At 49.0% G+C, this 12485-nt stretch overlaps 1 protein-coding gene across 3 annotated transcripts in view; it reads left to right on the forward strand.

Moving 5' to 3' along the window:
- The window catches only part of COL8A1 (collagen type VIII alpha 1 chain), an 83641-nt gene extending 77149 nt beyond the window's left edge, over positions 1-6492 (forward strand). For all 3 annotated transcript variants that reach the window (XM_061366582.1, XM_061366584.1, XM_061366583.1), the window contains exons 5-6: positions 2705-3020; positions 4462-6492. In XM_061366582.1, the coding sequence (XP_061222566.1) occupies positions 2708-3020; positions 4462-6368 (2220 nt within the window). In that variant the 5' untranslated portion in view covers positions 2705-2707 and the 3' untranslated portion in view covers positions 6369-6492. The remainder of the gene's footprint in view (positions 1-2704; positions 3021-4461) is intronic.
- Positions 6493-12485: the final 5993 nt, after the last annotated feature.

Raw genomic sequence — 12485 nt, forward strand, 5'->3', positions numbered from 1 at the left:
GCAGAAAGGAACAGAAAGGGCATCAGAGACAAAAGTGGGGATCCCCAACCCCCTGCCACTCCCCTCAAAAAAAAGGTTGCTTGTGGTCCAGATGACGCTGCAGCAGGATCAGGTTAGTGAGTTCCCATGTCCTTGCTGAGCTGTGGTAGCTGACCAGGCACAGGCTGTCCTTGCAGTCCAGTGTCATTGAGCTTTAAGCAGAAATACCATGTCCTAAGGCCCTGGTCCTTCAGATGACAGCAAAGCAGGCAGCTGTGGGCTAAAAGCCGCATTGAACTCCCTGGAGATGGAGCTGAAATGCTTTGCAGAACAAGGATGAGTGACTGTGCTTGGGCTTTAGCTATGCTTACAAACTCCTCTACATCTTGGCTCTTGTTTTCTTTGCCACATTGCAGCTGGCTACATCCAAGACCTTAAATTCCTGGAAAAGAAAGTGACTCCAGAAACTCAGCTGTGCAACAGATGCTCCATCTAGTGTTTATTACCAATATTTCATTTTCTTCAATGATTTGTTTTGCTGTTAACACTTAGCTCCATCTTTTATGTAGTCCATTTGTCTATTTATAATCATTACTGAAAATACTAACTTTCTGATGGTTATTTTAAATACACAGTTTTGATTTAGCCTCCATTTATACCTTGAGTAATGATACACTAACTTCTATTGAGAGATTAGAGCTCACAGAGCAAAATGAAGGAGAAATGTTTTAAAAGAGCAGCGAGCATTTCTCCAGGTGCTTTGCGAACACAAAGCAAATGGAGAACTTGGAGTAGGAGTAAAAAAAAAACTAAATGACAACCAGGGTTACCACCTGGTCTCCACAGGTCCACAGGACACCGGTTTCTCAGGACATCCATGCCAGCCTGCCTGGTGCTCAGGCTGAGCCGTACAGCAGTGAGTGAGCAAAATGTGAGTCGTGACCCCACGGCTCAACTCCCCTAGTGCCACTGACCTGATCCCTGAGCTCAGTGAGTTTTACTCACACCTTCTGCCCACCAGGCACAAGTCCCACCCTCCCAAACTATTTTGAGGCCCATTTTGAAGGCCTGCTGAACGCTATGCAGCATGAGAGAAAGCAAGCAGAGCCGGTGACTCCTCCCACCTCCATAAACACATTTCCTCCCTCCACCTCTCACACTTTCCCCTGGCTCTTGGTGGTGGTGTTACCTATCTGAAGCCAGGTCTCTGCAGGGTCCCTGCGAGGACACATTCCAGCCCACCACGATGTCCCCCAAGCGCGGGGGGGGGGTGGGGGTGGGGTGGGGGTGGGGTGCACATTCACCCTGTGCAGCAGAGCCAGGGCTGTACCCCCTCAAGCAGCTGGACTGAGGCGAGGGACTGCCACAGCAAGGGAAAATTTCTCCCCAGGCACAGGGTCGTGGTGCTGAGCCCCTCTGCCACAGACCCAGCTGCTTTGTTGTCCTCTGTGTCCAGCCCTGCTGTTGGGGAAGGACAGCGAAATAAGCAGGTGGCACAAAGCCCTCGGGGCACCTCAGCACACCTGGGCTCAGCAGGGCCCAGCAGCTGCTGGAAATGAGTCCCAGGGAGGGAGCTGTTTGGCAGAGCCCCGCCGGTGTACGTGTGTGGTGATGGCTCTTCCGGGTGCCCAGGTGGACTGCAAAGCATCTTTGGATGACGGAAAATCAGGGACAAGCAGGACAGCCATCAGGCCCGGCAATTGCCATGTGTGTTTGAAAAGTGCAGGACTTGCCTGCAGGGCTTGGTTGTGGGACAAACAGCAAAATACCCAAACACATGGAGAGGCTCCTTGTTATCCCAGGCTGCACCAAATTTGCAATATTTTAGGAGTTCCTGGTTCTTGATTTGCTGCTCACACAAAGTGAGCAGTGCTTGTGATGTTCTTACTGCAGAAAGCCAACAGCTGATGGGACAAGAAGTCCCAAGCTCATAGTTTGATAAAGAAGAAAAAGAAAGAAAACCACTCTTGATCTGTTGTGTTAGTAGGGCTGGAGAGGCACTGGGATGAGCTGCCTGGGGAGGGGACAGGGTCTGCAGTGGGGAAAACCTTTAGAAAACAGTTGGGTCGCAGATTCTGACTGGAAGCAGTGATGGCCCTAACAGCCCCTACATGGCCCTCGTCTTCCAGGTGAGGTCTGAGAGACACTTCAGAGGAAAGCTGGCAAGGAGCTGCAGTAGAAATGGAGAGCCCCTGGACCCCACAGCCATGAGGCACAATCCGAGGCAGAGATCTAAGCTGCAGAAACTGTGCTTTCATTGCTATGGAAAATATAGCAGAAGGGGTGCTTTCATGGGCAGAAAACATTTAAGAGGCACCACGTGCCCCCCTGCCGGCTCTCCGCCTGTGCCACAGCTTGCAGCAGAGCTCCACAAACCTTGTGCCGCAGTACTGACATGAGTGGGAAAGCAGCACACTGCAGCTTGGGGATGGGAAGGTGAGGTCCCACTATGGAGAAATGGCCGATGGCACTGCCTGGTTTGGGCAAGGTAAAACTACATGCATATGAGCAGTATAATGGTACTATTTGAGTAAGAGCTTCCAATAAACCAGATAGAGGCCTGCTGCAGGATGTCCTCCAGGGCAACACAGGAACCAGAGCCAGTCTGCAGAGCTTTAGGTCCAGTTTGTTGCAAAAAATGAGAGCAGGTCGACACTGAGGGAAGACACACAACACTAAAACACATTTTCTGCTAACTGTGGTTTTGTTGTGGTTTTTTTTGCAGGTGATGGCTGTGCTGCTCTTCCCGGTGCAGCTGCTGGCAGTGGCTGTCACCATTTACTTAGAGCTGGTGAGGTCTGCTCAAGGCGGCGCCTACTATGGCATCAAGCAGCTGCCACCCCAGGTGCCCCAGTACCAACCCCTTGGACAACAAGTACCTCACATACCACTGGGCAAAGAAGGCATCCCAATGCAGCACATGGGCAAGGAGATGCCCCACATGCAGTATGGGAAGGAGTACCCCCACCTGCCCCAGTACATGAAGGAGGTCCCACAGATGCCTCTGCTTGGCAAGGACATGGCTCCCAAGAAGGAGAAAGGTAGGCTCAGCGTGCCCCTCGCCACTCCTGCACGGCCCTGCCTGGTGTCCCACAGCACCATTTGCCCAAGGTGTGTGTGGAGGAACTGAAGATGGGGAGATTTAAAGGTTTGCAGATGAAAACATGCAATTCCTGTTCTGACTCTGCAGTCCTCTTTCTGTAGGTTATTTATGAGTGTAACAAAGGCATTGAAGGTACAAGCATTACTGCGCAAGTCTGCACGTACAGGCACTTTCATTACCCAGTAAAGGAAGTTCTGACAATATTCGGATATCTAAGAAAACTATATAAAGTGTCCAAAACACAAAAGGCAACAAGGAACACCCAGTATTATCCCATGCCATAAAATTTTTGTGGGAGCAGTGAGACTTCAGACAAGCTGGTTACTTCTTTGTCTTATTGAGGGTCCAGCTTAACCACAGCCTCCGCTGGCTTCAGAGGGAAATGGAAGTGTTCAGGGCCTATTTTTGGAGTGTCTGAACAAGCACAACGGGCTGTAGTAAAATTAACCCATCTTGTGAGAAAGGGAGGTTTTGTACATGCAAAAAACACAACATGTGCAGAGAGAGAGGAGTTCTGTCTCTCAAAGAACAGTTAATCCCCCTGCCCCTAAACCTCATTGCTGTCCCTCCCCCAAACCCCTCACTTCTTTATCCATTTTAGAGTGAGAGAGAAGCAGACTTTCCACTTAACACAAAGAACCTGCAGTTTGAAAAGCAACCAACCCCAGCACAACCACTCTCATGCAGCAACACCCTCACCCTGACCTGCAGTGCTAAGCAGTCACATACACAAAATATGGTTTTGGATAATAAGAACGTTTTATGCAGTGTTTAGAACAGCTCTATCAAGATGCGGCTACACAAAAACCTGTGGGAGCTTAGCAATGCTGGGTAAGGGTGTAGGTTTCCAGTAGTATCATGATGGGAACCAAAGGCTTGGTGAAAATGCAGTCGTATACACGTACAAACTTCTCATTGATACCATCTGTTTTAAATGATCTAGCAAGTCCCTACAGCAAAAGCACTTTTATGCCACAACTCCTGTTACAGCACAAGGGCACCAAGCCGCTTCCGTGTCCTGAGAAAACTCTTCGAGTAGATTAGCCTACGGCAATACGGTACAAAAAGCAGATCTTGCTGCTTAAGGTTGTAGAGGTGAAAAATGCTAGTAAAATAGCTTTTGCATAGCAAAAAGTAAGCAAATATGATATATTTATTTTATAGAAACAGAAACACATGCAAGTTTGGGACATCCTCTTTGATCCAAACACCAGTCTGTAACTTGCTGTCCAGCTCTGCCTCCTTGCCCACCACAAAACCAGGAGGCACCGCAAGTGCATTCATTTAAAATGGCCTTTGTGTTTCTCAAAGGATGAAACTGGAATCACCTTTTGATTCTCCAATCCCCTTTTCTTCTTTTCCTTTTCTTCCCAACCCAGAAATACCCATGCGCAGTCTGAGGGGCGAGCAAGGTCCCCCTGGTGAGCCTGGACCAAGAGGGCCACCTGGGCCACCAGGATTACCAGGCCACGGTGTGCCAGGAGCCAAAGGAAAACCAGGCCCACAAGGATATCCAGGAATTGGGAAGCCAGGTTTGCCAGGAATGCCAGGGAAGCCGGGGGTCATGGGGCCCCCAGGGCCGAGAGGGGAGATGGGGCCAAAGGGGGAGATTGGGCCTATGGGGATACCTGGGCCACAAGGACCACCAGGGCCCCACGGGCTTCCTGGCATAGGGAAAGCTGGTGCTCCAGGGCTGCAGGGACAGCCAGGGCTGAAGGGTGAGCCCGGAATGAAGGGGCCTCCAGGAGCTCCTGGGATCCCAGGGCCAAAAGGGGAGAAGGGCGTGGGGATCCCAGGATTGCCGGGGCTGAAGGGTCCGCCTGGACTGCCGGGCCCCCCTGGCCCCGTGGGGCTGCCAGGGGTTGGCAAGCCAGGCATGGTTGGCTTCCCTGGCCCACAGGGACCCCTGGGCAAACCCGGACCCCCAGGGGAGCTGGGGCTGCAGGGGCCCCCAGGCGCCCCTGGAATCCAAGGCCCTCCTGGCCTGCCTGGAGTTGGCAAACCTGGCCAGGATGGCATCCCCGGCCAGCCTGGCTTCCCGGGTGGCAAAGGGGAGCAGGGCCTGCCAGGCCTGCCAGGGCCCCCTGGCCTCCCTGGGGTTGGGAAGCCAGGCTTCCCTGGGCCCAAAGGTGAGCGTGGAGTGGGTGGCCTGCCCGGGCCCCTGGGGCCAAAGGGGGAGAAGGGGCATGCGGGGCCACCTGGCATGGGGGGGCCCCCAGGGGAGCCAGGCCAGCCGGGGCTGCCAGGCATCATGGGCCCCCCAGGGGCCGCTGGCTTCCCGGGACCCAAAGGAGAAGGTGGCGCTGTTGGGCCACCAGGACCGGTTGGTCCTAAGGGTGAACCTGGCCTGCAGGGGTTCCCGGGAAAGCCAGGCTTCCCTGGGGAAGTGGGGGCTCCTGGGCTGCGGGGGCTGCCAGGCCCCGCAGGGCCCAAGGGGGAGGCTGGACACAAAGGCTTGCCGGGGCTGCCGGGTGTCCCAGGGCTCGTGGGGCCAAAGGGCGAGCCAGGGCTTCCCGGTGCCCAGGGTCTTCAGGGCCCCCCAGGCATCCCGGGCATTGCAGGACCCAGCGGTCCCATAGGCCCGCCAGGGCTGCCGGGGGCTAAGGGGGAGCCCGGCATGCCCGGACCCCCCGGCTTCCCTGGTGTAGGCAAGCCTGGTGCAGCGGGGCTGCAGGGACCCCCAGGGAAGCCCGGAGCACTCGGTCCCCCTGGCCAACCCGGACTCCAGGGGCCACCCGGCCCTCCCGGGCCCCCGGGTCCCCCGGTCATGATCCCACCCACTCCACCGGCCGTGGGACAGTACCTGCCGGAGGTGAGGCCGGGGATAGAGGGCCTCAAGCCCCCCTACGTCTACAAGGGCAAGAAAGGCAAGGCTGGTGGTGCCGTCTACGAGATGCCAGCATTCACGGCAGAGCTCCTCACTCCCTTCCCCCGGGTCGGGGTGCCCGTGAAGTTCGACAAGCTCCTCTACAACGGCCGGCAGAACTACAACCCCCAGACAGGGATCTTCACCTGCGAGATCCCCGGCATCTACTACTTCGCTTACCACGTGCACTGTAAAGGGGCCAACGTCTGGGTGGCGCTGTTCAAGAACAACGAGCCGCTGATGTACACCTACGACGAGTACAAGAAGGGCTTCCTGGACCAGGCTTCGGGCAGCGCCGTTGTCCCGCTGATGCACGGAGACAAGGTTTACGTTCAGATGCCGTCCGAGCAGGCGGCAGGACTCTATGCCGGGCAGTACGTTCATTCGTCTTTTTCAGGATATTTATTATATCCCATGTAAAACAAAAGCCAGCCACACACACACAGAGTCAAAACCTTTCTTCTCTACTTCAAACTTTTATACTATGAAAGATGCATTTTATGACTGTTTCAGACCATCTTGTACCAAAAAATAAATAAATAAATACAAAGTTTAACATTATGCACAGCTAGTTATAAAAATAATAATAAAAAAAGGTGTGGTGAACATATCTACAGATGTTTATCAGGTTCAGAAGCAGTATTTTGCACCCAAGGGGGGACATATTAGCTGTACACTATATATGTCTGTGATGCCATGCTTACTTCATTTCATCCACAATAATTCAGTGCTAAGGTTCAGATCAGTGTGCATCACTCACTCCTGTTGTGTGTTTCACTGATTGTAGTTACAAGATGAAAACCGGTGATTTAAACCAGAATAGGTCAGTCTCAAATAATATGGAAAAATTTGAGTGGCTTTTTATTTGTTTGGGTGGGGTTTTGGGGAGGTGGGTTGACAGCAGGTCTGCCCGACAAGCATAGGTCTCTTAGCTGGGGACCTTAATTTCCCTTACCCCCACATAACATATATTCCTGCAGGTGTGTTTTTACTGAATGATTTATTTATGATGGAAAAGGGGTATTGATGGTGTGACTATTCCTTGGGTCCTCCTCCAGCAGTCACTGAGACCCAGAATGTACCCACTGACATCAGCAGGCGGTGGGTTCACCTCCCAGTGCTGCAGCACTCGAAGAGCCTCCATCTGCATTTGTACAGTTGAAGTAGCTGGGGTAGATCAGAGACAAAACTGAGGGGTTCCCCATTTGCTTTGTGCCACATGATGGAGACACTGACCAACACACAGCAAAGCAGAGGGGCGGGTATAAATTCGCTCAGATTTCTGTGCTAGTGATAAGAACCTGAATCTGTTTGGCTTGACAAAAGAGACACCTGTTCTGCCACTAAACACAAGTTACATCAGTTTCTTCTTCAATGACTAGGCAAAGCAGAAGTAGCTCTGCTTGTTAATTAACTTTTAGTTTGTTGAGATCAACCAGTAACTTTACCAGCAATACTGATCATGCAAATTTATCCAAGAACTTCGTTTTATGTAAAAGCTGATTTCCCATCCCTATTTATATGCTACCTGTTGCCAAGGAGAACCTGCAGGCCTCCATCTTTTCTGTACATGAGGAGAGCAACTTCCCTGTGAAAGCTGTCTGCTCATCAATGGTGCTAATCTCGCCTCCGAAGTATTTGCTTCCAAAGGGCGGGGTGCTTTGCTGTGGTTCCCTGTGCGGTGCTGCACATCACACACTGTTATGCTAGCTGAGCGAGTTCAATACTCATCACTTCTTCAATGACTTTAGCTAATGCTACCGCTTTTGATTCAAAAATGAACTAGATTTTTCATGCAGAACTAAGATTGGATTTAACTGGCATTACCATTATTTAAATGCAGAGTTTAATGCAGTCTAACATTGACTAAGGACTCCAGTGATATAATGTGGTGCTTTATCTCAAATTCTATGGAACAGTGGCAGGAACAGTTGGACAGTTTACCAGGCATTGGTGACTTCAGTGTGTTCTCAGAATATGAGAGATGTCAAAAGCAAATAATTTTGTATTTAAAATTTTTGTACTGATTTGAAAAAATATCTTATTAAATATCTTAAAAAATTAAACAAAATCCTGTTTTCATTCAGCAGAAGCATTAGAAGGAACATTCAACATGCAGGAAGCCAAGAAATCAGGCAGCATAGAGGTACATCGCTAAGGGTTTCTGATCTCCCAAAAACTCTGGTTGGCAGCCCAGCCTGGGAGACTCGCACCATGACCCTGGCTCTCCCTGGGATCTGGAAACAGCTTTTCCCATTACTCCTCATTCCCATTTTTTACCTGCAGCATAAACCTAGTGTGAAAGCAGCAGCATAGCTGTCACTGATCTACATCACTATTCAACTGTGGCTCCACTGAGAAACTAGATGTTGTTCTTCGCTATGAGTGTGGTGAGACACTGGCAAACAAGCTGTGGCTGCCCCATCCCTGGCAGTGTTCAAGGCCAGCTTGGACAGGGCTTTGAGCAACCTGGTTCAGGGGAAGGTGTCTCTGCCCATGGCAGGGGGTTGGAATTGGGTGATCTTTCAGATCCCATCCTACCCAAACAGTTCTATTATTCAGTGTGTAAATTATAACCCATGGTGTGGCTCCCCCAGTCTCACTCCAGACAGGCATTCCCTCCAGGCTGGCAAACTCCTAAACTGTCAGTACCAAAATGAAGGTATTTCGTACCTACTTGTGTCAGGTAATCCTTTTCTAAACCTCCCTTAAGGCTCCCTGAAGCTGCTGGCTAAGCAGCTCCCTACTCCCCAGCATCTCAGTTTTACCGTACAGAGAGAAAGAGAAAAGAAAGCATGAGTGAAGTATCACAATCCCACTTTCTATCTGAAGTCTTTTCACCACACACCATCTTCCTAGTTAAATATCTTTTATTTTAGCAATCCCCTGGAAGTCCCCCATAAGACAGGCAAACTGAAATCAGGAGCATGCTGCTCTGGATCATACCCACAAAAAGCTATGTCCCAGCCTTGCTTTTGCTCAGCCTGGAGCGAGCTCTCCACCCGCAGTACAGCTCAGACCTCAGTTCAAACATCTTCAGCTCTGTTTGCTTTACTAAGCACCAAAGCTTGTTCTGAAACTCAACCCCATATCTGACAACACTGTGTGTACTTTACACACCATTAAAAATGGGGCTGGGCATGCCTGCGCATCTGCGCATGCAGAGCATGCTGACCTTGCAAAAATAAGCCTGAGGGCACTGTCTTTAACAGAGTTTATTCACAGGAAAATAATCTCTTTCCATTTGTAGCATTCAAAATTTCACGCAAAACGACTGCAAGGATGTCTTCAAAATACAGCTGGCACTTTAAAAGCATATAAAACTTAAGACAAATGGTAACTAAAGTATTTACCGATACCAGGAAGAGATGTGGGATTTCCTATGTTCTTAAAGATCAGACTCCATCTAAAAGTAATTTTACCACCTCCCAGGGAATTGTTAAAAACGAAAGTATAGCCTAGGAAACAAGGTACCAAATACTCATAATTAGACACCAAAGTTCTGTATTATTATCACCAATACAGTCACTGGAAATGTCATTTATCATGTCTTTAGGGCACTCTCAGGTTCATATTTAGTGCAATAGTCTGAAACCTTCCTTTTTCAGTCAGCTCTCAGTATTTCCCTTAGTTATTACAGCAGAAGAAAAAAAAAAAAAAAACACTTTCCTGATAGAAAGCAAAAAAAACCCCTGAAAGTCTGAGCTGAAGCAAGCTTTCAGCTGACACCTGCCATCCTGCATACTCCACTACCTTAGAGCTGGGTCTTTACTACGGTGCAGCGTTTTCAGCAGGGTGGCAGATAAAATGCAGGAGCACCTCTGCTGTAAGGTGCTGCGGTCTCAGACCTCAGCAGGCTGCTGGAGAACAGGACAGAGGAAGATGGGCTGAGAGCACCTGACTTTGCAATTGATACAGGAAGAAAATGGACGGGAAGTACTGGGTACCCATGCAGTTAGTTACACTGTTACCACTCATGGAAACAGAGCTGGCAGCACCTTGGCATTCAAACTTGGCAGCTTGGCAGATGACGATGTGATTAAAAACAAAGGGGAGCTGTTAATGGGAAGTTTCAGTGCAGATATTTCACTTTCAGGAATGACAAAACTAGAAAAACAGAATCTTAATAGCAGTTCACTCTCAAAAAAGATCAAAGTTTTTGGAGTTAGTATTACTGCTTTTTCCAAAAATCCCAAGGCAAGTCTTTGGTTCTGCAAAGTGCCTGTGGAAACATGGCTGGATAGAACAGGCACCATCATCTGTGAAACGCTCACCCAGGTATTCCTGCCCAAGTGAAGCTGATGGAAAACCCCCTCAAGGCAGTGTAGCAGAAACGACCATGTGATGAAGCAGGGCTGTAATACACAGAATCTTACCGAAACATCTTACAGGAGGGAAAATTAATCACTTGAGTTGCTGCTTAGTATTGAAGAAAAAGCTACTGGCCTGCAAGCTGTGCTTTCCAAAGCCCTAGTGCCCAGTGGTTTGGCAACAGTACCAGCTCTTGTCTCGGTCCCAAGTGAACAGTTTGGCTGTAAATGCTCCCCAGGCACCCAGAACAGTAACCTTGGTATACACGGACTTGACACCCCTGCAAAAGCACAGGAGTAGGGGGAAAACATCCCTGGGAGTATTGCTTAATTTCCAAAATGTCAGTCATACAAACGGGGAGGCTTACTAAGAAGAAATACAATAAAAAGGGGCAGCTGATAGGGATAAATGCTTGTGGACAGCATGTTAAATGTGTTGTGAATCCAAAAACATTATTAAAAAGCCCCAAGCAAACAAACCAACCAACCCAACAAAATTGTTAGGGAGACCAAAAAAAAAAGCTGACATGGTAGAAAAAGAGCAAAGGAGCCTAAGTAAAAAGTTTGGGGAACACCATTTGTTTGCCATGAAGCCTTTTTTCCAATTACTTTCCTTGGATTCTAATCATAACAGAACAAAACCCAGCTGTGTCCCTCCCCCTTCCCCCTAAGAAAAGAAAAGCAGAAAGCCTCCTAGGAAAATTAGAAGGAATCAAGTTTACATTAATTGGAAGAATCTCTCTGGAGAGGCAGTACAGCATAGAAAATATGCACATCCTCAAAAGCAGAGCTCCCTACCCACCTCCTGCTACTGGGAACAGGGGCTGCAGAAGCAGAGGGGAACAGCAGCACCATCACAAGAATAAGGGACTATGGGGAGAGAGCAAATTCTACAGCTCTCTTGGACAAAATCCTCATGGTCAGCGTACAGAAAGACGTAGATGTGGCTGGATCCATGGCTGCAGCCCATCCCAGAGCTGGGGTGGGGCACATCTTGACGGGCAAGAAGCAGCCCTCCACTTCTACCTGGCTCTGTTCTCAGCAGTCTGAGATCTGCCAAGGACTTCTACACAAAGAGAGCTCATACGACACGGCCTCTGTGAAAAGCCTTACATACGCATTTTCTTTCCCACGGAATTACTATGTCAGAAGTCCAAATCACTGCAGTGACAAAAAACCTTTTTAATGAACTGAAATTGCCATGAGAAATAAATGCTGGTGGAAGCAAAGGCATAGCATCACTTTTTGTGGATGTAAAACCCTACTTGTCTCAATTCAGATTTTTTTTAACCAACTATCTCCTCAAATCCCAGAACAATGAATGTAAAAAAACAAACAACAAAACAAAACCAAAAACAACCCAACAACTTAGAACCCTTCTGTCACATAGGGAAGAAATTCTGGTTTCCTCCATTTCCAGTTCTGGTTTCCCCCATTTCCAGCACCACAGCCCCACACTGCCCATCTTCCTCTCCCCTCCATGCCCTTGCCCTGGGCACAGCTGGACAAGAGGTCACCCCCTGCAGCATCACCTGCAGCAGCTGGGCCCAAAGGGCACACATCCAGATCGCAGGACACCATGGCACAGCCTGACTCTTGTTGGGGAGACATCTGGGTCTTCCCCAACCCTTAACACAGATTCTTATAACACTCAGTTATTTCAGATATGTTCCTTTTGCATGAAAGGGACCAAAGCTCAGGAGTCATTAGGTGAAAGCACAAACCTCCTCCTCTTTGGCTGTAGCTACCCCTCAAATCACGCAGCCCTCACTGATTCCCAAACAGCAGAGCCAAGGAGCTGAAGTGCACATGACAACTACAGGAACACGAGGGTTTTAAATACCTATTTAAACACCTATGTATCACTCTACAAGAGAAACAGGAAAAAAGAAAGATGACTCTTTGGTCACTTCAGAGCTTATTTCTCTAGGTTGCTGCAGCAAAGAAATTGCATTTGGTACTCTCGCAACCCTCAGCTTCTAGGAAAAAAAAATACTGTGCTCTCGACCTGCTAGAGGCTTGTATTCGTCTCTTAATTGTTTGGACTGCTCCTAAACGCACTAAAAAACTCTCTATATAATTTTATTAAAAAGCAGCAAAGGTTTTTCTACCAACTTTAAAGACTTCTTTTTTCTTTTTGGACTTCATTGTACTTTCTTCAGGTGTGATTGATCAAGAAAACACAAGATCTGCAAATCTGACACAGTTAGAAGAAAATAATACACCA

Source organism: Neopsephotus bourkii, unplaced genomic scaffold (assembly GCF_033783945.1).
Source record: "Neopsephotus bourkii isolate Nb327-2 ecotype Australia unplaced genomic scaffold, CSIRO-AGI_Nbou_v1 NB_1350, whole genome shotgun sequence".
Taxonomy (NCBI): Eukaryota; Metazoa; Chordata; class Aves; order Psittaciformes; family Psittacidae; genus Neopsephotus; species Neopsephotus bourkii.